This window comes from Grus americana, chromosome 19, assembly GCF_028858705.1.
Source record: "Grus americana isolate bGruAme1 chromosome 19, bGruAme1.mat, whole genome shotgun sequence".
NCBI classification, from domain to species: domain Eukaryota; kingdom Metazoa; phylum Chordata; class Aves; order Gruiformes; family Gruidae; genus Grus; species Grus americana.
Window position 1 is genome coordinate 6291692 of NC_072870.1, and position 24840 is coordinate 6316531.

Below are 24840 nucleotides of genomic sequence, written 5' to 3' on the forward strand. Positions count from 1 at the left end.
GGCCCTTCTCCACGCCAGGCACGCCTCCACGCGTGGGCGGCACAGCCATGCACCGCGCCTGCAGCATTACACGTGGGGTTTAGGATTAGAGCAGCCGGTTTGGAAAAGGGACACATTCATAACACGGCCACTACACCTAAGGATGGAAAAGCATTTTGTCTCTGCACATGAAAATCCTCTTGGCAACTGGGGCCACCAGAACCAGCCCCCCTTGAGGCATGCAAGGTTTCACATGCAAAGCAGGTTTTTTTCTGGGTGTTTTTTTTAAAAAAGGTTGCTCTTCTAGCCCACTGTGACTAAGGCAGGTCAGCCTGTCTGTTAACATAACAAAGCACAACGAGGATTAGGGAAAATCCTTTAAGACGGCTGGACCCGTTCCTCACCCATAGGCTTGATGTAAAATGCAGTTCATAATACATCTGGTATAGCACCAGCTGTCCATAAATACTTTAATACAGCAGAAACAGCATTAAAAAAATCTACCACTCTGTGATGACACGGATAACACCACACAACAGCTTTTTCAACACACACTTCAAGCCCTTGTGGAGTACATTAACTCAGTTTTATCTAACAAAACTGAAGTGACTGGCTTAATCCAGCTTTACGAGGGACTGAAGTTCCAGGGCTGAAGCCACATCACTCCAGCAGCAGCCTTGAGTATTTCACAGCCCCTGAGAGCAGGAACGCACTGACACGGCAGTATCGGAATAGATAACGAGCTGGGAACCAGAACTGCAACTCAAGGCTATAAGCAGAGTGCTCAGACCTTGGCCCAAGGAAGGTGAAGTTTTAAATAACCGACACACACAAAGCACAGAACAGAACAGTTTATTGGGTAAAAAGTAAAGCAACTTCAGTCATACACATCAGTGAAATTAAAAATAAATAACTGATTTTTAGAGCCAAATATATGGATAGTTGCTAATATTTTGAGTGGCCATGTTTACCAAAGAGGGGCTGCTTGTTACAGCAGAGTAATTTCTGTTGCTGGGAAAACCCACCACGGCTAAGAGCGCCTTTGGGGGGATTTCTTAAAGACATTCCGTGGGGCTCTACGGGAGCTGACCACCGCCGACAGCAGCAGATCCAGCTCAGCCTTTAAGGGAGGACATTCCAGCTCGCATAATTTCATCCACCAAGAGAATGTTGCTGGCGATCACCGTGCTACAAATATTAAATAAATATTGTTAGAATATCCATTTTGACATAGCTCATAGCTTCATTTCTGCCTTTCAAGACAGTTTCTTCTACATGGATCCCTTGATTCCATATTACTCTATCTATCCAAATGATCAAACACTCATTGTTAAAGTGAAAATACTGTAACATTTACCATGAATGGAGCAGTTGCTTTTTGACATTATAATTATCCCAGATTCCAGCTGCTGCAGCTACCATCGGCTCACCTGCAAAAGTAGTAAAACAGTCTTTAAATTCAAAGTAAGTCTTTCTGCTAACATCCGATATTACATCCAACAGTGTTACTGTGTGCTTTATCTTCACAAAAAAAAACTTTGAACAGAATGCACTTAAGTACTACAGCATGCCAAAGCTGACTGCAGCAACAGGACACCTACCAAGACATTCTGCAAAGCTTTTTATGAAAAAGGTACAGCTTTCTGCATTCACAGCAACTTTATTCTTCACAGAGCTGAGCCCTGACTGTTTCTTACTAGGGCATCATCCCATTCTTTTACAAAGTCCTTACCAGTGTTCAGATCAACCCCGGTGAGTTGCCCCGATTCTGCATGCTCTGTCTGAACCTTCACTAGTGTTTCCTGGGGATCGTAACCAGAGTTCTGAGCGAGAACCTTTGAGAGAACAGAGACATTATTTCACATTGTTCATTAAAAGAGACCTCCAGCAGAAAAAGCAACGGGTCTTAGCATGCTTTGAAGCCACTTTATTCGGGAGTCCCTTATACCTTCGGAATGATGAGCAGAGCATCAGCAAAAGCTTGAACTCCAAGCTGGGCTCTTCCTTTTACATTAGGTTTGTGCTTAACAAGAGCATTAGCTACTGCCACTTCTAGTGCACCTGCTCCTGGAACCACACATCCTGCAAGGGAAAACGACACTGAGACTTCACAAGAAGCACCTATTCTGATTTCAACAGTTCATTTTTAGTGTAGTTTGTTCTCTTCCCTCATCCTTAAAGAGACAGTCTATAAAAAATTCACTCATTTTGAGGTGAGTTTCAACAGAAGATCCTTAGCATCGCTCAGAGTGGAGACTTACCATCCTCAATAGCGTTTTTAACGGCACGCAGACCATCTCTTACTGCATCCTTGATTTGAGTGAGCGTATGCTTATTCGGTCCCCTGATCAACAGGGTAACAGAGCGGGGGTTGTCACATTTCTCAATAAAGGTGTATTTCTCTTCACCCTGTAAAAACCGGGTTATGTGTTCATATCATGCATTTGCTTAATCAACGTATACATGTAATAAAAAAAATTGAACAGACACCTTTGGATTCAGTTCTGCACTAACAGTGCTTCAGTAAGCGATGAGAAGTAGTAGAACCGTATTTCTGTTTTCTCAGTTTTACAGATATTAAAAGCACAATATGGCAATAACAGGAAAACACACTACAACAAGAGCAAATATCCAGGTAGATGTTCACATACAAGCAGACACTGGGATGTGAAATGCCACCAGCCTTTATTCATGTTCCACTATAGCTCTTAAAACAGTTAAGAAAAATCCACGCATGGACGTACCAAGACAAAAGAAAAGCTGGCATCAAGTGAGGCACATTTAACCCGCCTTCAGCTGAAAGCTCAGTTGTACTTACCAATGTATACTCATAGACAAGTCCTGCGTGTCCCAGGCAGTCAGGAGTGAGATCCTCCACAGAGTTCATGGCAGTGCCACCACATGCAAGGGTCAGTCTGAGAGAGAGTATGTACAGCTTAGTACTTACTTTATATTAAGTAAAATCTGAAGTCACTAACGTAACAGCAGTATCTCAGCACGCAGAACACCACACGTCATATGCTTGGAACAGTTTGCTTCTGTTCATGAAAGAGCTAGTCACAAAAATAAGCTTGTCAAATTAAGTCTCCTCTACAGGTGTCTACATTTGAAGCATACTGATAGCTCAAATTCCTGCATCACCCTGTGTGCTGAACTGACATTGCTATGGTTTGTACAAACCACCCCGAGTTACACCAGTAAGAGCTGGACAGATAGAACTGGACTTTTTAGTGCAAGTCCTTAAAGGTGGATTCAAGCTAGACCTGACTCATTCTTCGCGTTTGGAAGAGCGAGGTATTTTAGTCCCTCCTCTCCCCAGGAACTCACCTTTCCATGTTCCTCCTTTTAGCTCTCCGCAAAGCGACTATTCCTTCTTTCGCAAGTGCATCCAAGGAAAACGGGTCAATTCCCTAGAAACAAAGTGACCATTAGGATAAAGAAAAGCTAAAATCACCCTCTCTCAGCCTGATACTAATGAGTAAATTCTTCCTCAGGGCTCAAAGAAGATCTCAAGTAGGAACTGTATGCATATATTCAAAAGCACATCAGCCTAAATTCAGCTATTTTTATCTGAAGAACTGTACGAAATGAGTGAAACAGCACACAGCTTGACAAGAAAGCCAACAATTCAAATTTATTTTTCTAGTTAGTTATACCCTTCATCTCACCTTCTGGTTGATCACAACAAATCCTTTATCTGAATCGCCACAGACTCTTCTTTTCAAGTCTATTATTTTGTTCACTCTATCTTCAATGAACTTTCTTTCTGCTTTCACTAGCTTCTCTCTCTCTTCTGCACTTTTATAGAAGAATCCAGAGCTCACCTCTCTGAAGGAGAAAAAAAACAACAAAAAAGCAGTAAGACAACTATCCTCTGTGCTGTAGAAATAAACTTCAGCTACATTCTTAAAAAAAAAAAAAAAAATCAAACCAAACCAGAAACCTCCCCAAACCCAGCATGCAACACATAGCTGTTCCTGCTTTCTAGTTCAGAGCTTTTCCATTTGAAACCAAGTGAACGTTTAAGTATATTTAGATGTCTGCTCTAGAATAGGAAATTATGCCCAAGAAAGGAAGGACTTCCAGCCTTTCTTCAATAAAAACCACAAAGCTCTGCCTTTCAAAGACATTTTCTCAGCCATCAGCTTCCCTTTTCCAAAAAAGGACTGCAAAGGGAACATTACCTCTTCCATTCCACTTCTACACTACCTGCCTCACTCTAGAGGAGTATGCAGTCCTTTCGGTTCTTATTTAAGCACACCTTAAATACACGTCTTCTAAGACGGGAGCATTTTCTGCTCCTCACCTTGTTGTTGTGTACTTACGTTTTCTCATATTCTAGAGATACATTGCAAGTAAGAACATAAGCATCTTCCACTCTTTTCTTCATGTCAGGGTGACGAGCACCATGATCCAAAACCAGCCCCCTAATCAGCCTGTAAGATTAAAAAGCATTTTGTGTGTCAACATACACATGCAGAAGATGCACGCTTCATGGAAGCGCGAACTACTCTGAGAGCTGACAGTGCAACTGTCAAACACGAACTGCCTGTGCTCTTGTGTTGCGAGCAAAGAAGGATCATGTATCCCACTTCCAAAGGCATGGCCCTTCTCATATAAAAAGCATGCCAATCAGAGTGTGAAAAAGGAATTTATTCTGGCATAGTGTCTGACTGCATTAGCTACTGAGGAAAGCTAGTGCAGAATTCGTCCATGCCACTGAGGTAAATAGAAGAGCCTATGGAATATCCAACTAGATGACTACAATCCAGTTTCCATTTATTGAATGCTATTTTGTACTCATAATGAACAGATACAAGCCTAAAGCATAATCAAGCCACAGACGCTAAGAAAAAGTCTAAGCCAGTGTTACTCTTTGCAATTAAAAAAAACTTGTCAGGGAATCAAGTTCAGTGACTGGCAAACTTCTACTGTCTAGATAATTCATGGCCAAAATCGGTATTTCTGCCTTTCTTTCACCTCCTCCCCAATGACTTTTCCAGTTGTAGCTTTAAGACACCCAAGTTCTTCTAAAAAGAAAATAAAAAAAATCCCAGCCTACTCAGATGTCAGGACATCATTAAACTGAAGCTCAAGGACACTCATTACTTACGTTGTGTCAGTTTCTGATTTGTGCTTCATCTCCATAATCTCTACCATGTGGAGGTCAATAGGCTCATCTGGTTTTCTGACTGTCAAAACAGAATCTACTACAGCCTGGAATAGAGGGGAGGGGGAAAAAGCCCCAAAAGGACCATTAGTCTTCCAAAGTGCAAGTTCCTATCTTTCCATCCACCCTTCACTCAAGTAATAATCACAGTAGTTTAAAACCTGGATCTCTTCACACAAAGGAACGCACAAGGGACATGTACACTTACCTCTGTTAGGATGTCAGCAAGCTCGGTATGAACTTTAGTACGGAGGGATGTTCTGGCAACATCTATAAGGGTCTCCCTGTCCATTTCCTTGGTTACTTTGACCTGCTCCAAAACTTCAAGTGCTTTTTCCTTTGCAATCTCAAATCCTTCTGCTACTATTCTAGGGTGCAAACCCTAATGCAAGAAAAGAAGGGAAATCATTAGGCAACAGAAGACAAAGTGGTACTTTTCACCAGTGGAACCTGTGATTTCAACACTCCATATAATGTCAAAACAGGGAATACGCATGCTACAAAGACAAGAAAATGTACTGTCCTTCTGAATACATATAAAAGGAATGCAAATCCTTCCAATGCAGAGGAAAAGTACAGATTACTCTAGCACAGAATTAAAACCAAGGGAACTACAAAGCCCACTTGGGTGTTCACTGTGCAGCATGAATGTCTATTCTGTAACTTATACCATCCAAAATACCTAATATCAGGGAGGATCTCCTTGTTAGTGTACAAGTAAAAGAAGTGTTTTCACTCACACAAAACAGACAGAAGTAGTAGCAGGTATCAGACAAAACCTTCTTAAAAGCTGCAGTATCCACAATAAGACGTTCAAAACAGCTTAAGTCCTCCATTTACGAGTTCTGTGACGCACTCATTTTAAGCAGAAACATTCATTTTCATGTTTGTCTTATGAACATTAAGCATTAAATGCAAAATAAGTTGAGCGGTCTCAGATGAAGCTTTTAACTTGTGCACCTACAGAAGAAATACTGCATACGTACCTCAGAAATATAGAGGTCTGCCTGCTTTAGGAGTTCTCCGATGATCAAGACATTTGATGTGGTACCATCTCCAGTGATGTCATCTTGCGCTGTTGCTACTTTTGCTATCAAGGAGGCTGTGGGGTGTTGTATTTGCTAAACAGAAATAAGAAGCTGAGCAGTAAGTCCTACTGCACTGGTACGGGAAGCAAGCAATCTGAAATCAGCTAAACAAAATATTTAAGGACTACCTGATGTTTTCATGATTCACGTCAATTCAGCAGTGTTCAACAAATAACACCAATTAACTTGGACAGTAAGATGATTGAATTAATCCATCTAACACTATCTTATGCATCTATACACAAAAATGTTGAGTGCCAAAAGCCAAAGTAGTCCTCAACTCAGGCTTGATAAAGCCCTTTTCTCCTTTAGGCAAAGGATGCACCATCACAACTAGGCTGTTGCTGGCACTAAGACCAGCATGTTTAGAGCAAATTTAGGAATCTCTGCGTGATCAGCGCCATACATACCCTAACTGGTTTGCTATTCCTCTGGCAGTTTATTTTACTCATTCTTATGAAACTAAAGAACATTCAATTAGTTTGTTTCTTGCCAGTTCCTCTGCTAAGTAGCACATCTGGTGTTCCAGCTATGGCCATCATGCCTGTCTGGCAAAACTTCACAACCACCACACATGACCTTATTTTCCTTACAAAAGTCAGTCTTTTAATTTAAGGAACACACACATCACTTAGCATCTCCAATGACTAACTGAAGAGTATTTTAACATAGGTTGAAGCCTATGACCCTACAGAACAGTATGCACATTTGAAAAGGTCAGTGCTTAGTAACTCTATTAACGCAAGATAAAATCCAATGGGACCATTTATACTGTTGCTTAGCTTTGTACCATTATTCTCTTCAAAATACTACCTCTAGTGTAAAAGAACTGATTTCATAATTTTTTTTTCTGTCTGCCAGACCACCACATATATTAACTTCAATAGTTTACACTGAATTACAGCGGACAGCTAGTATGTAATGCTCCACACACACTGACAGGCCATGCTGACCTGGAGGATGGGTCACGCTGCAACCCAACAGCCGCGGACTTAAGGGCCCACAGTGGGACACTGCCATTCCTCATGTAACTTTCAGCCCTACGTTGGGGAAACTGCAATCCAAACCCAGATGGGAAAGCCATATGAGATGCATCCATCACCAGGATTTAAACACTTTCCAAGCCAGCCACCCATGGTGAACTCTGCTGTCCTAACCCTGCTCAAATGCAACAGAAGCACGCTTTCCATAAGCAAAGTGGAAGACGACAAAAGTGCCAGTATCATTATTTAAACAGCTCGTCTTCCCTTTTTAATTGCCAAATTAGCAGACGAATTTCATTCAACATCTACCAAGGTGCACTTCCTCCCAAGAGACATCTGCCCCTCAATGCACAGGGGTAAATACGACAGAAATGCAGGCCGGGGAAAGCAGGGCACATGGCCCTCTCTCAGCCGCAGGTACTCAATACAAGCAGGATCCTGCCTAAGTCCCCCCCCACGGCTCCCCAAAGCTCCCAACCTCCCCCGCGGGCAAGAACCTGCTCACCATTTCCTGCAGCAGCACGTTGCCATCTTTGGTCAGCTTTATGTCTCCGGCCCCCGACACCAGCCTGCGGGCGACACGAAGCGGGTGAGCAGCCCCCGCGGCCCCGCCACACGTGCCCGGCCGAAGGCCCGCACCGCTCCCTCCCCATTCATTCAGCCCCACCCGGCCGGGCGGCCTCCTCCTTTGTTCCCCACCGCATGGCGGCGGGAGGAACGGCGTCCCGGCCTCAGCCGAGCCTCCCCCCCACCCCTCTCCTCACGCTTCCCCTCAGGCCGTAACGGCCGCCCGCGCGGTGAGGCGCCTGCCCGCCCTCCCCCAACCCCCGAACGGAGTCGCAGGGGGGTTCCCTCACATCTTCATCGTGCCCTTGGGGCCCAGGTTCGTCCTCAGCACGTCCTGGAGCCCGCGGGCCGCACTGATGTTCACCGCCAGCGCGGCCTGGGCACGGGCCACCTCTGCCTTGGGGTTGAGGGCCTTCACCGCCATGGCCGCCGCTCCGCTCCGCTCCGCGCTGGGCCAGGCTGGGCCAGGCCGGGCCGGGCGGGGCGGGGCGATCGGAGCGCCGCGGCGAGGGGCGGGGCCAGGACAGGCCGCACCCCCCCGCCCGCCCCTTCTAGAACACTCCGGGGCGCGCGCGCGTCTATTGGCCCGCGGCCGAGCCAGCCGCGTTTCCATTGGCTGTGGCGCCCGTCGTTCCGCCGGCCCGCTCCCGCCTCGCCGCTCAGGCGCCGTTGGTCGGAAGGTGCTGGGGCGGGTCGAGGCGCGCGCGGTGGGTAACGGGGAGCGCTGCCCCTGAGGGGGAGCGGCTGGGGCCGGCCCTCGGCGCGGTCAGGCGATGCGTGTGCGAAAGAGGCCTTTGAACGGGCAGGGTCGCTCGGTCACTAATCCCACCCACTCATGTGACAGACACCCCCCTCAGGTTCGTAGAACCGTGAGAATAAATAATTAAACCCGGTGATTTAACATTACATCGATAGAATTAATAGTTAATCGGGCCGGATTAATAATCAAAATGGTTCTCGGTAAAAATTCAGAGTTGAGGTTAATCAAAACTTGTCTTCCCTTAATGGAGAAGCTGCCGTGTGGGCCGACAGGGCCTGCATGGCCACCACAGCACAGCCCCGCATGCCCGGGGCCTTCCCTGGGCCTGAACCCTTCACAAGGCATCCTAAGCACACAGGGACGATCTCTCCCAAGGCCATGCAGAGGTTTCTTGTGAGGCCTGTGGAAGAAAACCAGAAATAGTGTTGAAGTCAAGGTAACCTTGATGGGTGCTGGAAGCCATTGGCCTGTGTGGCCTATCAGGGCTCGGTCCTTGAGACTCTGAAATATTTGCACCTTACCAGCTTTGGGCTCCGAAATGGAGAACAATTGACAGTTTCCCTTGAGAGGACCTTGAGAAGAGAGCTCCTGCCGTGGTTCCTTACACACTGCCAGCACATATTGCACCAAATTTGGCTCCCACATTGCCCCATCCAGGCTTGTACCCCCAAACACCCATCTGCTACACCTGAGCAACTGGCAACATCAGGCATGACACAACCCTCTTGTTTATTTCAAATCTTTTGTAAGGAAGGTGCCCGCCCCCAGAATAATCATGGCCCGTGGCTGCAGAGGTGTGCCAGGGAGATCCAAGCCAAGCGGTTTTTGGTGTTTTCCGGAGGGCGCTAACCCCAGCAAACAGGGACAATTGGCCAGCATTTTGTCAGTATTTGGTACAGAGAAGAAAGACAGCCTCCCCCAACGCTCATTCACCAGGTGTGAGGATGGCACAGGGTAAATCTCCCTGTTCCATCCCACTTTTTGCAGCAGAGAGGTCGGGATCCAGCCCTGGATGCTGGGCTTCAGCAACTTAGAGTAGTGGTGCTGAGCAGCAATGCAATGAACTGAACGTGTTTGGCGCAATTTTATTGCACAGGCGTTTTGGGGGAGCTTGACTGAAACAAGAGTGAGTGTGAAGTGTCAGGGCAGACTCACCAGCCTCTCTGGTTTTGGCTGTAGGATATGGCACCTGCTGGAAATCTGCTCTGCCACTTTGGGTGAGGATCTCAGGTTTCCAGGCAAAATGCCATGCTGTGCAGAACTCCCATGCATGGCAAGTCAGTCTGACTTGGCAGGTCTGGAGGGGACAGCTGCTAATATGCTTGGGTTTCTGGTTTTTAAATGTTTTAGATGAAGTTGGTGTTGAACATAATACACCACAAGTTTGGAGCACTTTTGTTTAGCTGAGCAGTGCATACGTCTTGTGAAATATTTTAATGCTGACTCTTTAGTATAGTGGCTGGGCTTTCTGTTCTGTTACTGTAATCATTAGAAATAAACATTAAACATTGCAAAATGCAGGAAATCACTCTTAGCATTTCATAATTGGCTCTGGAACTCTTTTGTTAATGTTTAGTCTTCACTTTCATTGGGATGCTACCAGCCTGCTGAAACCGTAACAAACCAAAACACGCCAACCCAGCCCCAAGAGGCTGCAGTGCTAATATTTGAGGTGCCTAGATGCAGTGCCTGGTTATAACACCTGAATCCCCAGCTCTGCCCTGGATTCTATAGCCCCCAGGTCACAGACAAATATTTTGGTATTCTTGCTTCTCTGGTTTGTAATTTTTTTTTTTTTTTTTTTTTTTTTGCCTTGATCCTCTCTCGGGGCTGTTCTCAGCAGAGGGCAGCCTTGTCAAACCCATACGCATACCAGCAGGCATGTTGTATTTTATGTTTTCGTTGTTGCTGTTCTGTGATGTGCATGGGTGATGTCCTGTGGAAAAGCAGGAATTATCCTTCCTAAATACCTGCAATGTGTGGGGCTAGCTACTGACAGCGATATGGCCATCCCCCAAGCAGGGGAATTATTACTGTAGGAAAACAAAGGAATTGTTCTGGGAAAATTTAGTTTGAATTTTAGATGGGGTTTCTTGGGGCGAAAAAAAAAAAGGAAAGCCATTTTCAAAGATATTCTAGTCCTTCGTGTAGGTGGTCTCTGCTTTTTGTACAAATGGAGAGGTTTTGTAGTCACCTACAAGAGTTAGCTGCTGTGCTTGTGTTGATAGTCACATATCCATGTGAGCTGTGCTTTTCACTCCTGAACATCTTCTAAAAGCTTCCAGGCAGAACTCTTTGTGTTTCTTTGCTGGATCACATGTCTGAGGATAGTTATTTCATGGTATAGTAACATTTCTCATTAGCATTTTCCATTAAATCCCCATTTTCCAGCATTTTTCAGACATCAGAACAAGCTTTTCTGCACTTTTCTTAGCTGTAGTTGTTGAACTGTTCTGCATATTTGTTTTTAATGCATAGTAAAAATACAGGGCAGATGCTTACTAGGCCTAAATTGTCCTTTGAAATCAATGGATTTACAACAAATTACACCAGATTAGAATCAAAATATTTAACTGAATTACAACCACAACATGTCTGTTAAACTAAGCCAAATAAAGGGAATATCCTTCATGAAATATTCAGCAGGAATTCTCTTAGTCAAATCATGCACTGCTTATCTTGGCAAAAAACCCTCTGAGATTCTCAGTAAAAGCAGTTTTCTTTCATCTTCATCAAGATCTGTTTTCATTTAACCTTATTCACAGAAATGATTTCTAAATCTGTTTTAAAACCATACTGTCTTGCCACGATAAAACTAACAAACAGGACCAGACTGAACAGTGAACCATGGCACCGATTTTGCAGCAAAGAGGCTTGGTACCAGCTTTTCCTGACACAAGAAGTTACTAATAGATGCTCATGTCAACAAATGCTCGTGTACTGAGAACTTCTGAAAAAACGTAAAGGAAGACATGGGAGGAGAGACACACAAGGCTATTGATTTTAATTAATGCAGGCAATTTTGAGGGGTAATACTGCCAGAATGGCAAAAGAGATCATGCATAGAATATTACTGGTGCACCCAGTGGTGCAGAACAGTTTTTCAAGACGGGCAGCAGTCATAAGACTCCTATCACAAGCGAGTGAAAGAAGCTAAATCAGCTAAATCTGGCTTTCTTGACCTTGAACCAGACAACCAGCTTCATAGTTCTGGGTTGGCAGCCTCCCATTTCCTAACCAACATCCCCAGTCATGTCTAAGGGAAGCTCTTCTGTGGGATGCCAAAACATGAGCACAGACAGGTTTTGCAATTCTTCTGTTGCTTTTGACAACATTGCACTTGGGGAAACAAAACAGAGCCTTCTCATAAGCAGAAGTTTTAATTTTGCCTTCAAAGCTTTTGATGAATGTTGATGTAATTTTTTGTGTAGCATTGCTCACTCTGATGCACTAACAGCTTAAGCCAAAATTCAATACTGCAATCTTAACTCACAAAACATTTTATCTCATCCACAGTGAAAGAAAACAGTGTCACTGCCTTGCCTCTGATTTCACACCAAGAGAAACTCCGGACTGCTGCTTGTCCAAGCCCCTCCTCGGCTCTTGTCCCTTGCCCTCCCGTGCTGGCGCTCTGCACGGAGCGAGGTGAGTTTGCCAAGACCCGTCTTGTTCTCCATGCCTGTGGCACAGGCTGGCTGGCGGGCAAGCGAGCTCCCCATCATCTTGTACAGGGTCTGCTCCCCGCCCAGCCGTGCCTACCCAAGCTGGGAGCGCCCCAAACTGGGCCCGAGCGGCTCCTCCCCCAACGTAGGCAAGGTTACACCTCTCTTTCCTACGCCTGTCAGCGAACAGCTGGACTTCTCTGGTTACATGTGTGCAACCGTTTAAAAAAAACATCCAGGCTGGCTTACTCAGCAGATTATAAAAGAGTGATTTACAAAATGCGGCTTTCTTCCAGATCAGCCCGTGCCGTTGTATTTATGTGACTGAAGGTCTCAGCTGATCCCTTCTTTTCTTGTGCAGCCAAGAGGTTTGCAGCAGCAGCAACAGCCACAGCCAGTACAATACTGTAAGTCACTGGGAACGTTTTTTTCTCTCAGTTTGGAAGGGGTTGGCGTTTGGCGTATCAGATCCATAACACTTACCATATTTTTCTAGCACAGAAAATGAAGAGTATCTTCTGCTGGGGCTGTGACTCTGCTGCCCCGCAAGATGCAGCAACAGTGTGGTGCCTGTTTTATAACAGCAGCATGAATGAATGATGCAATCATGCAGGGGGGAAGCATCATCGTTTTGTCAGGACAGGCAAGAGGGGATTGGAGAGTTGGGAGGTGTATGTCAACATCCATCAGGTTCCCTCTACCCCTTTTCAACTACTTTTTAATTAAGCACTGCTGTTCAGATGTTAGTGTATAGCTGCAAACAGTTCATCTCTTGACTTGCATACAGGTTTGTATTGCTACCTTTAAAAACTGAACAGAAAACCAGGCAGTGTGAAGCAAGTGTAGTGAGGTTAAGGACCGAATCTTTCCATTCTCACACTGAAAACCACAGAAACTCACAATTAATGGATGGATGGGTTGAACTTTTAAAGAGTAGTACTTGCAGATATAAGCAACAGTCTCAATTTGCTTATATAAAACTAATCTGTCTAAATGTATAGCCTTTCCTCTAAAGCTTTCAAAACATATTGCTAATACTGAGAATTAAATGTCAGCATAGAAAAGCTGTATCATTATCTTATTCCCATTTTACAGACATAGGACTAGAAACAATGCGGATTAAGTGGTTTGTTTAAACTAATCCCATGGAAACACTCCTGTGAACATTCTTACAAGCAGGACCACTCCTGTAGCGGGAACAGGTCCTGAGAAAAATTTCAAGAACTATTTTCTCCAAATCCCTTACTCTAAGCAGCAGTTTTCCTGCAATGCAACAGAAACAGTTTAATGTGGTTGCCTTTCTGTTAATCTCACTGCGTGTTCAATGCAACGTTCTCCTGCTGCAGGAATGTATCTTGGAGTGTATCTCAGTGAAGTGCTCACTCTCACCTTGTTAAATGGGAAAGCGAATCAGAATCAAAACACCAGAAACTGTTTGCAAACTAGGATATTCCTGAGCGAGCTGTTAAAAAAGGTATTTTAGGTAATATTTCATTAGGATTCACTTAACCTTCATTTTTTCACAGCAATAAATGTGAACATAATGCAAAGTAGCAGTGCAGCAGCACTTCTGAAAGCCAAAACATGATAAGTGAAGTCTAGTCACAGTGAGGATTTTGAGATCTTGTCAAGATCTCATCAAAATATACCAGCCCCAGAACACCTGGAGTTCCGAGTACCATTTACTTGTTCCTTTTGCATTACATGTAGCAGATATTGCAGATGTTCCAGTTTTTCACAGTGCGGCAAGTGCCCTTCTTTCAAGGGTCAGCAAACAGAAAAGATTTCAGTTGTTTTCCTTTGGCATGTGGCCTTACATAATTCCCGTGCTTGCTTCTGTGACTCCACCCTCTCTGTTACGAAACAGAACTATTTATTGTGGAAATGCCAGGGTTTTTTCCAAATGGCCTAATGAAGTACTTCATAGTCTGGAGGCAAGGAGATCTCATGGGAATTCCACTTGTGATTTCCTTTTTCTCTGTCTTTATCTCAAGTTTCACCCTACCTCTCTCCCTCTGTCACTCTTATGTCTTCTCTAGTCACTTCTTTGCCCATTTTTTCTCTTCCCCCATTTTCTTCTTTTCAGCTTTTCCCCACAATATTTTATTATCAGACCTGCTAAAATGTTTGCTGTTTGGATGCTTTTCCAGCATGCAAATAATAGAATAGGAATAGATTACCTATATGAAGGATCAGAGATTTTCTACCCATGTTTTTCATATGGAGACAGAACTCATTATTTGTGGGAATTTCTTTTTTCTTACCATCTCATTAAAACCTCAACTCATTTAAGCAATCAGATGCCCTGTATTTCTAGTAATTAGTCTCTGCCAACTGTAGAGGCCTATACTACCCTGGAATAAAAAATTGCTGTTCCCTTACTGCAGCTGTTAAAGATTTGTCCATAGAAAGGTTTTACACAGCTTCAATTTTGAAATTTTTGAAAAGAAGGGAAGGAGCAGAACCTCTCCTCTTGTGTTTTCCCTTACTCCTTTTGCCCATTATTCAATCACTATTGATGAAAGCCTTGCCTTATGCTCTCATCTATGTTTTGGGCTGGGAAAATAATTCACAAGTTACTGAAATTGGCATGTTACCATTTGGAATGGCATTTGCCAGCCTCTGGAGCTGATGGTGACCCCTGGAGCTCTGCCAACAAGGGCAGAAGAACCTTATTTCACTCCAACTGAACCACCTTTAACTCCTAAAATTTGCTTTTCCCACCAGCAAGACTCCCTACAATAGCTGAAGCTTCCTTCATAGCTTCTCCTCTTTGCTCCTGTATGAGCTCCTCTACTTTACAGTCCATTACAAGTTCTCCAACATGTGCAATGATACATACATTAGCCAAAACCAGGTCTGCGTTTTCCAGGACTCAGTGCCCAGCTATAGGAGAAACTGGAAAGATTTTAGCAGGTCATAGGCCAAAGGAGATCAGGAACTACTGATGGCTTCTGCATTTCAAAACACAATTCTTCCATTCCAACTTGTCAGTTTTAGGCACTAGAAACCACAGCTTGAAACTCTTTCGAAAGAGTTATTGCATGGAACAAAGAGAGGACAGGGTTAATTCTAACCATGGGTCCACAACTGATATCTGTAATTCTTCCTTTAACTTGTCTATTTGTCCATCAAAGTGCAAAGTCCACCACAGCAGTGGTCTTGTCATTGTAAGGAGCATCAAGAAGGGAAAGGAGTGTGGGAAATGTGGATACCTGAGAGAAGGAAAAGTTAATGTCTCTTCCTTCCTGCTCCCCAAGTGTCTTTCTAGTGATAACATTTTTCTCAGATCAAAGTTTTGAAGACATGTATCCAGAAATATATTTCAGGTTCTCACCAAGAAATCACATCATGGTGCAGCGTCCCCACACAGTGACATTGCATCATAACGTGGTAATGTTGCAGTGCAGCCTCAGGTTAGTGTGAGGCAATGTGATGGCTTTGCATAATAAGGAATCAGTGTTGGAAAGTGACGCAAATATCATACCACAGTGATGCAACAAGTTTGTCCAGTAGAGCAAATCTTTAAAATTGGCATCAAACCCATGGCTGAATTTTTGGTGAACTTCATAACTTCCAGTAGGCTGGAGCGGATGTTGGTTTTTTTTTAATTCCGCTGCACAAATATATCTAGCAAATGGCTGTCAAGGCCTGCCCTAAAGTCAAAGCCCTCCTGCTCAGAAAATCAAAATCTTCCACTGAAAATACAAACACAGCACTGTGGAGCCAATGTCAAGTCAAGGCTAACGCAAAGTAAACTTGGAATGCATGTGTCACTCGTCCACCCACTGCCAAGTCTTAGCTCAGAAACAGTCTCTGTCAGAGGGAAGTTTTTACGTCCATGGTCACTTAAGACAGAGAGGTTTCTCTTACGTGCTGTGCTGATGGCGTATGACTGTATTTCTTATATGTACAGTGCAGTCTTTATAGAAAAATATAAAAAAACACGTGCTGTCTGCAGCAAATAATTCTTTAGTGATGCTTCTAAGGCTAGATCAGAGTTTTACAGTATGTCTGTGCACAGAATAGCTCTGATGCACCAAGAGCTGAGACCTATCAAACAATGGTTCAGTCCTTGTTTCTGCCCTTCCCAGAGGTGGAGCTTGTAAAAGCCCTTTTCTGGACCATCTCCTCTTTACTGCCTACCCACTCACCTTTGCTTTCTGGCACAGTGGGGAGGTTGAGCCCAGGCTCTGTCCTACCTTCCCACACCTAAACCGAATGCACAGAAGTGTGGGCTGGGTGATACCTGCTTTCCCACTCACACCTGTGATGCAGATGAGCACTGAGGAAGCTACTGTGTCACCTTCCTGGCCTTGTGCAAAAGCCATGAACCCACTTTGGTTACTATAGTAACGTGTTCACACCAAAAACCTCAAGAATAGCTAGAAAGACCCTCTAAAAGAGTAGTTTCATGGCTGCCTTTGGAGAGCTGTGCCTTTAACGTGACTTGCGCTGTTTCTTGGTATTTCATACCTACCTGTTTGTTAAACAGAGATTCTCTCTTACAAATACGGCTCTTAGCTGTTCACAACAGGTTTCACCCCTTAGGTTTGGTGGCTTCATTTATACAGACTTTTACCTTTCAATGAAGGACTGGAGTATTCTCTTTTGTTCTATACATGTGAACAGATAAAAGATGAGTGTGTGTTCTATACATTTTTTAAGTGATTATGGTAATTTTTCATAAAGCCTTTTGTATCCCAATATTCACCATATGGTTGCTAGTCGTGGGAATAAAACCAAAGGTTCCTGTTCCTGCTTTGACCATTAACTATTTAGCTGTGATATCTCAGCGAGTGCACAGAAGTCACCTCAGGAAACAGCACTGGTGCTTACCATGTGTGATTCCTGGCTGACTCCTGTCCAGCAGTGAGCTACACCAATACCGATCAGCTCCTGTACATAGTGATCATCATCTCCATCTTCATTGGATGTCTTTTGTATCTGGGGGTGCAAAGTTTGTCCAAAAAGGGCAAAAAAATAAATGTTTTGTGGGATCTTGTGTAAGACCTCTCACCATCAAAATTCACATGATATATAGGAGAAAAATAAATTAACTTAGTAAGAGGAAAACAAAAGATGAAGGTAGACATGATGAAGGTATAACATGCTGTTTGATGATTTTTTCCCCTATCCCAGAGAGAACCTGCTACTGCTACCTAGATCAATTACACAAGACATGTCCTGAGAAAAGTCTAGGAAATTAGAAGAGGCAACAACAAAAAAAAAAAGCTTTTACAAAAATCTGGGAAATTGTATAGATAGAAAACCATGTCTAAATGTAAAGATTGGTAAATAGCAGAGTCCATACTAAATTCCCTTATGAAAGGGTGAAGCCCAAGATGAGTAGGGTAGACTAAGAAAATACCCAGTTAACACCTTGTGCTTCTGATCTGCAGAAGTAGTGCTCAACAGCACTTTTAAGTGGACAGGTATAAAAGGGAAGAAAATAAACTTTTGTCAGGCATTGCAATGGAAAAAGTTGTGTCATGATGTTGTGGTATCTTAAGGCACTGAGTGAAGCTCCCAAAGCCTGAGACTTTATTGGGTGTTCTAGAAGACTAATTCCCAATGCTAATGGCCAAATCTTCTATGCATTCATAGATTATGAGAGTATTTAGTTTATATTAATCAGGACATAGAAAAGGGTCTAAATCTTCATGATTTAGGGACAGCCACTGATAGGTTTAAGATAGTTAGGTCTACTGCGATCAAGCAAATCCTTAAGGGCTGAGTATCTTTTACTATCTCCTGGAGCAACTAATTTGACACACTAGACTGGGTCTGATGAGAAATCAAGATCCATTTGCATGGTGAGGGCGAGATGAGACAGAACTGCAAGTCCCACACAGCAGTTGGCAGTCTGATGGTTCAGCAAACGCCAAGTATTACAACCTTGAACCCCATGCGAACATCAATGGGCCGAGCCTGCAGAGAGCAAATCAGCAACTGACCAAAGCTCCACAGCCCACCTGTAACGTAAATTGAACATCAGTAGGCAGCAACAAGAGAGAGCAAATCACCAACCGAGCCAGACCTCCACCACTGCTCACACTCTTCGATAAAAGCTGGCTTTCAGGCTGTGCTCATCCTTACTCGCAAGAGCCAGATCAGTTGCACCAATGGCTCAAGACGGAGTGCAGTACTGTCACTCAGAGAAAGACTTTATCTTGTCTCCTCACAGTAAGAAGGTTCCTAAAAGGATGGCATCCCTCCTGGAGATGAAAGAAATCTTCCGCAATGCTGATGCAGTATGCTTTGATGTGGACAGCACAGTCATCAGGGAAGAAGGCATTGATGAGCTCGCGAAGTTCTGTGGAGTTGGAGATGCTGTCGCAGAGATGTATGTATATTTGCTGCTTACGTCATAGGAGTAGTAGTAGTAAAAGATAAGCATGGATAAGGTTAATCTGTGACAATGAATTTACAACAGGGATTAATTCAACTCTGTCACAGAAGATTATTACTGTTTAAAAGGATTTTAGGAATAATAAGTGGAATTAATACATAATGGAGTAACTTCTCTTGGAATTGTGAAGCCACTCAACAAAAGTATACTGACATCAATTCTCTTAATGTAAATTTCTTCGACAGACTAAGATCAGGCCTCATCACTAAACCTGGCCAAGCACCAGCAAACCTCATTATGAGATGGAGGAGAGGGGACAACTCTTCTCTGAGGCTGATGTTTCCATTGAAGCTTGTAGCAAAAGTTCCATTACTTTCAGAGAACAGCACCTGGGCTGCAGTTTAGTTCTGGTCCCAGTGGCTCAGACGCACAGAGGGAATGAAGCAGTTTTCCTTTGCCTCACTAGTTCTCACAAGAGCTCTGATCTTTGGAGACCTTATACCAGTGGTTGCTACCAATCTTTGCAGTGTCCCAGTCTTCTCCTTTACAACATAGATACACCATAACCTAGAACCTACGGACTCTTAACCTTGTTCCTTGTCATTCTTCTTTAACTACCTGTTCTCGGGAGAAGCCTCAACTTGTTAAGTGTCACTGATTTGTTTTCTTTGGATCACAATTTAGGACCCGCAGAGCTATGGGTGGCACTGTGACGTTCAAAGCAGCTTTAACGGCACGACTAGGTCTCATACGTCCCTCCTATGAGCAAGTGCAAAAACTAATATCTGACAACCCACCTCAGCTAACACCAGGAATAAGGTAAGAAGAATTTCAAATGATGTAATGAAAAAGTCTACTGCACATGGCATAAATCAACAAAATTCTGTGACATTAGTGAGGCTGTAAGACCACAGAGCTGGTTTAGATTGCCTTCCTACTCCGTTTCCACGTTGTTTGTGTACAAAGCAAATATTAGGAGCTTATAATGACCTGACTCCATGTCAAGTGGCTAAGCATCCATGTAAAAAGAAAACAGTCTTAGGTATTAACCAGCGCTTTGGCTGGCAAGCTCAAATTCTGACTTGAGGATTAAAAGGGCATGGAAAATAATCTGTTTAATCACATCTGTGTTCTGATGGGTGATGGAATTGGCAGGAGATTTAATACCCAGTATGAACTACTGGCTTGGTCTATTTTGCAATTGTATTGCCTCTCTCTTACACTTCTGCATGCAGTCAAACCCCTGGACTCTGCTTAGGGGATGCCTTGTTCAGAGCTACCCATTCTGTACTGAAGTACCTAAAAAAGTATTAAAAAATCCTTACGAGGAAATACATATATGTGTGCATTCAGTCATCTTTGGGTTTGGAATAAACATTAACTATTTATACTGAAAAGTTTTTTCCCTATTCAGATTGTTTCAAACAATCAAAAAGAATTTCTTTACCACAAAACCTACCCATAAGCTCAGTCTAAAATATTCTTAGCACATACAGTAGTTTTAGACGATACTGTGCTTGTATTTTCTCCTTGAAATGAAGCACATGCTCAGCTTTTTCTGTAGAAAGCATAGCTCGATGTAACTACAAAGAGAACATTATTTCCTTGTTTAGAATCACGTGATTTTCCTTTTCATTCCTTCCTTTTCTTCCTCCTTTTCTGTGTAGCCTGCTTTAAGCCTCCACTTCGCTTTTTAGTATTGAGCATTTCTGCTGTTCCCGCTACCACTTCTACTGCTTAGCATTGCCGCATGCTGATCTTTCTGCCTGTAGAGCCAAATCCCGTAAAACTTTTAACTGCCTTCAAGCTTCAGTGACATTAACTGGGTCTGAGAACTTTTACTTTTTTTGATTCCTTCTCTGTAGCCGGTGCCCTCTTCTAAAGATGGTATCAATGTCCAGCGTCTGGGGAACCAACTCTGAGTTAGAAAACGTTTGCCCTTTGCACACTTGTTGCCCCACTTTTGCATTTTGGTGCAGTGGCTCCCCTGCATTCCCTTTTTTTCTGCACTGTAGATTTCTTGCTGTTGTCTTCAGAAAAAAATCTGAACTCTATCTGCTCTTGCTTGTTCAAGGGATATAATGTGAACAATATCAAAGTGTAAAGAAAACATTTCTAGGGAGTGCTTGTTTCTGAGCAACTAAATATCTGTTTGTGTCTAGACGTGATGGTTTTGTTCAGCTCTTTTCAAGCAAGCTGTATGCACAAACTTGCAAGGGAAAGAAGGAAAAGCTTTGGGCAGCAGCAATGGATGGAGCTAAAAACCAGCATGCATCCTAACTAAACTAAAGTAACACAAAGTATGAGCAGCCTTGTTTAGGAAAGATGTCTTTTAACTTCCTTGTTATCCCTAGATTCTGCCAGGCACTCACGTTTGGTGACTGCTTTTTCTTCCCAGGGAGCTGGTGAGCAGGCTTCATCAACGAGGGGTCCAGGTCTTCTTGGTCTCCGGGGGATTTCAGAGCATTGTGGAGCATGTGGCCTTGCAGCTGAACATCCCGACAGCAAACGTCTTTGCCAACAGGCTGAAGTTTTACTTTAATGGTGAGATTCCCTTAAAGTCTCTTTTCTCTGCCACTTGTTGAGTTCGAACTGTCAGATATCGGGCTACAGATACTGTCCAGCCTACATCACCTTGTGACCAACCCAGCTAGCTCCAAGTAGGACAATCGCAAGACCTCACCAAAAACATGAGTTCAGGTTATTTTCCAGACATGAAATAGAGCTGTAGTTACTTTTTAATTGCAAGCTGTGTCAAGGGTAAAATGTATTACAGGCACCAACAGCAGAGTTTCATTTTCTCTTGCTTCTTCAAGTTAAAAGAGTTTGTAACTTACCTGCATTCAGAGGCAAACTCCACTTTCAGTGACTTTGAGGTATGTATGGAGACCGATGTACTTTAGTAGAGCTGCTCTGGACTTTTAGGCTAGTGTAATCAAGCAGAACTGTAGTTAGTGAGGTTTTTTCTTACACTGCCTATACATCATACCAGATGCTGCTTTTGAAATGTTGACACCAGAATGACTGGACCAGAGGGACTGGAAATGGATTTGTAACGCTACCCATACAAGGTTTCTACTTTTGTCTTAGCATTTTGGCTCTTTGAAAATATCCCCACTGAAACTTGGGTTAAATCCTAGTTTTCACACTTAACCTTCTAATTAATTTTTTGGGATGCTGATATTATGAGGTTTACGGGACTGCATGTAATTAGCTGTTTTCTGAAGTAAAGACCATAGGCAGGTATCTTTCTTCATTTTCAAGAAAATATGCTATGTGTCTAACTTGTCCTTCCACTGTGTTCTAGGAGAATACGCAGGATTTGATGAAACACAACCAACAGCTGAATCAGGGGGGAAAGGAAAGGTTATTACTCATCTGAAGGAACAGTTCCACTTTAAGAAAGTAGTTATGATTGGAGATGGAGCTACAGACATGGAAGCCTGTCCTCCTGCTGTAAGTATTAAAGAACTAGAATTCTAAATTCCTTTTCAGCAAATCCTTTGGGAAGAAAAAACAAAGAAAAAAGTGCAGTTTGAACTCTTTGTAGGTCTTCAGGGAAGATCTTTAGCACTTCCCACAGCCTGAAAGAGATCTGTGTAGGTAGTTTTCCTCTAGAAAGCCTGCATCATGCAATAGTTGATTTCTCTCAGTTCAGACAACCTCAGTAAGAGTGTCACCCCCTAAGCCAGGGTGCTGGCAGGGTCTAGCAGGACTGTGTAACAGTCTAGGGACCTGTCTCAAATCAAGCTGGTATTATCACATCTGCCTTTCCCTTCTATGTCCCCACAGTCAGTGCTTCCTTCTGTGCCCAGGTCTTACCCTACCAAGATCCTGGTTCTGTACCCTGATTAATGGTGCTGAGCGTGAAGGTCTGGCACAGATCTGGTGCGCGTTGACCTGATATTGGCCCTGCAAGAGGGCTCATCTCACTGAACAGTGATGATATCTCTGAAGATATCAGCCCTGGTGGGGTGAAATAATAAAAAAAATGAATAGAAAGACAACTTTCCTAAATGGTCATTTCATAGAGGAGAGATCTTAACTCCATCTCCCCTTTAGTGCCTTTCTCTACATAAAAGTACCCCAATGCCCCTTCTTTGCCAGTGTTGGTGGGCAGATATCAAAGTGCATGGAAACGCACAGAACAAACTCTGGGAGCAACTGCTGAGCAGGTCCCTTACTGTTAAATATGTGCATGACCAAAGCAGCTTAGTATTTGCTGAATGCTTTCTACCTAAAGGCAAAAAAGCAGCAGTGGAAATTTTAAACACTGCACTTTCACTGCAGATGGTTGTCTAAGATGTAGAAATGATGATTGTTCCTGGTTAATGATTGAAGACATGGTTAATGTTTACTTTTGGTATCTATCAAATGAGGTAAACAGTTAAGATAAACAGTTTAGGCATAATTGTGAGATGCTGCATGCATATTTGAATGTTAACTCATTCTTCAATAGTAAGGCTTTATGTTGCATCATATTTACATCAGATTTTCAGTAAAATCTGAGATCTGAACAATCTTGAAGTTAGGAGGCACTGAGACACAACTTACCTACTGGAATAAAACTCTAATAACCAAAGTGGTGCAAAATTAAATGTTAATGAAGTTCTTGTTAATAAATCTGAAAAATGAACATGCAAAATAAAATAGGGGAAGGGGCACAGAGGAATAGCATAATTTTCAAAACCAATCTTAAAACCAAAGTCAATTGCTAAGAAGCTCCATTCCTGACATGGGACTGCAATAATATATATGCCCATTCGTTCTGTTTTGCCAGGACTGCTTCATCGGATTTGGAGGAAATGTAATCAGAAAGCAAGTGAAGGAGAAAGCTAAATGGTACATTACTCACTTTGACGAACTGCTAAAGGAACTGGAAGAACGATAAATTATACAATAAAGTAATATATTTAACAACTATAAAGCCATTATACAATGCAATTAAACATATATTTGTTTGCAAAGTTGTGTTCTGGATTTTTTAATGATTCTGGGTGTTGAGTACCTTCCTCTCTGGCCTGAAACTCCTGTTGCAAATGGCACCATTCTACTCAAATATTTTGTAAGGTGGAAGAAGTCAGTTGATTATTCACTCACAAGCGAAGACCAAAGGTAGGAAATTATCAATAAGTTAAAAAAACCTTAATGAACTGGCCCCTGGTCAATACTGCATCTATTGTTTTCAAATCATTAAAGGTAATACTTCTACTTATTTTGGGTGGCAAAAGAAGAATAAGGGGGCAACAAATGAGAAGTTTGTCTAATCAATAAGAAATAATAAATTAATAACAACAACAACAATAATATAGTCTAAAAGGTAAACAGTATGGTAAGTACCTTCCATTCCAAAGAATCTCAGAACTAGGTTAAACAGTGAACACGTAGGTAGGAAACATTACTAAGTACCTCTGATTTCATTAAAATATGGCTACAGGTGGACCCGAGATGTCATCTGTTACTCAACATCACTGTTACTCAACCTGTAGTCTGAGACACGCAAATCTGAGATATACGCAATATTCATCAGTGCCCAAGAAGCATATTTTAAGGCAAGTGATATAGTGGTTCCCATACCTCGTTAAAATACTTTAAACTCCAAAACGGTGATTTTGTAAAATGGCCACACTGTTTACTTAACTGTTTTATTTATTTAACAATCCCCTCCCATCAACCTATAACTGGATGGAAGCTAATTCATCAACCTTTAAAAAAATGGTCTACTGATTAATACTGCGAAACTTACCTAGTCTCTTCCTCTGCTTCAAGTGTGGATCAACCACCCTTAAACTGTTTGTTGCTAGAAGTAAGTCTAACCTGTTCTAAGGAAGTATTTCTCTGAGCTTTGGCTAACGAATCCCACTTTCTTAAGGATTTGTCTTTTGTGGCTGCAGTGTCTGATCCACGAGGGTCCTTACACAGAACACACTTGATAAATGCTGCCTTTTTGTCAGCGTGTTCCTGACAACTCTTCTGCGAAGGCCTTTAACCAGCTTTGCTGACACATCGTGGTACTTCTATTTCCCTGACTTCTAAGAATGTCACCTCTGATAATGTGAAAAGCTTTACCAATGTTAAAATACATGTCACAGCTTCCATTTCCTTCCATCCACCTAATACCATCACAGGAGAAAGATGGGTTGATATGACATGATTTGTTCTGAGGAAAAAAAAAAAAAAATCTATGCAGGCTCTTATCTTTTGGGTGCTTACAAATAGTCCCAGTATTTTTCTGGAAACTGAAGATTAGGCTAAGTGTGCTAATTCTCTTTCATCCCA

The 24840-nt window shown here is 42.9% G+C and overlaps 2 protein-coding genes, 1 long non-coding RNA gene and 2 other non-coding genes across 5 annotated transcripts; 2 read left to right on the plus strand and 3 right to left on the minus strand.

Moving 5' to 3' along the window:
- Positions 1–815: 815 nt before the first annotated feature.
- Positions 816–8285, minus strand: CCT6A (chaperonin containing TCP1 subunit 6A). Its single transcript, XM_054848023.1, has 14 exons — positions 8078–8285; positions 7726–7789; positions 6136–6270; positions 5358–5531; positions 5093–5196; positions 4305–4415; positions 3648–3807; positions 3307–3389; positions 2798–2894; positions 2241–2388; positions 1928–2061; positions 1712–1814; positions 1337–1409; positions 816–1167 (listed from the first exon to the last, which is right to left on the minus strand). Exons 1-14 carry the CDS (start codon positions 8209–8211, stop codon positions 1095–1097), a joined length of 1593 nt encoding a protein of 530 aa, XP_054703998.1. The 5' UTR covers positions 8212–8285; the 3' UTR covers positions 816–1094.
- LOC129215310 (small nucleolar RNA SNORA15) lies at positions 4561–4696 on the minus strand. Its single transcript, XR_008579951.1, has one exon. It is a non-coding gene; the product is annotated as a small nucleolar RNA SNORA15 (small nucleolar RNA).
- LOC129215311 (small nucleolar RNA SNORA22) lies at positions 5661–5792 on the minus strand. The gene has a single exon (XR_008579952.1). It is a non-coding gene; the product is annotated as a small nucleolar RNA SNORA22 (small nucleolar RNA).
- Positions 7732–14051, plus strand: LOC129215238 (uncharacterized). The gene is made up of 3 exons (XR_008579933.1): positions 7732–7809; positions 12064–12192; positions 12506–14051. It is a non-coding gene; the product is annotated as an uncharacterized LOC129215238 (long non-coding RNA).
- Positions 14052–18250: 4199 nt separating this feature from the next.
- Positions 18251–23528, plus strand: PSPH (phosphoserine phosphatase). Its single transcript, XM_054848025.1, has 5 exons — positions 18251–18555; positions 19246–19380; positions 20960–21105; positions 21869–22017; positions 23342–23528. The coding sequence occupies exons 1-5, from the start codon at positions 18335–18337 to the stop codon at positions 23450–23452; spliced, it is 762 nt and encodes a 253-aa protein (XP_054704000.1). The 5' UTR covers positions 18251–18334; the 3' UTR covers positions 23453–23528.
- The last annotated feature ends 1312 nt before the right edge of the window (positions 23529–24840 follow it).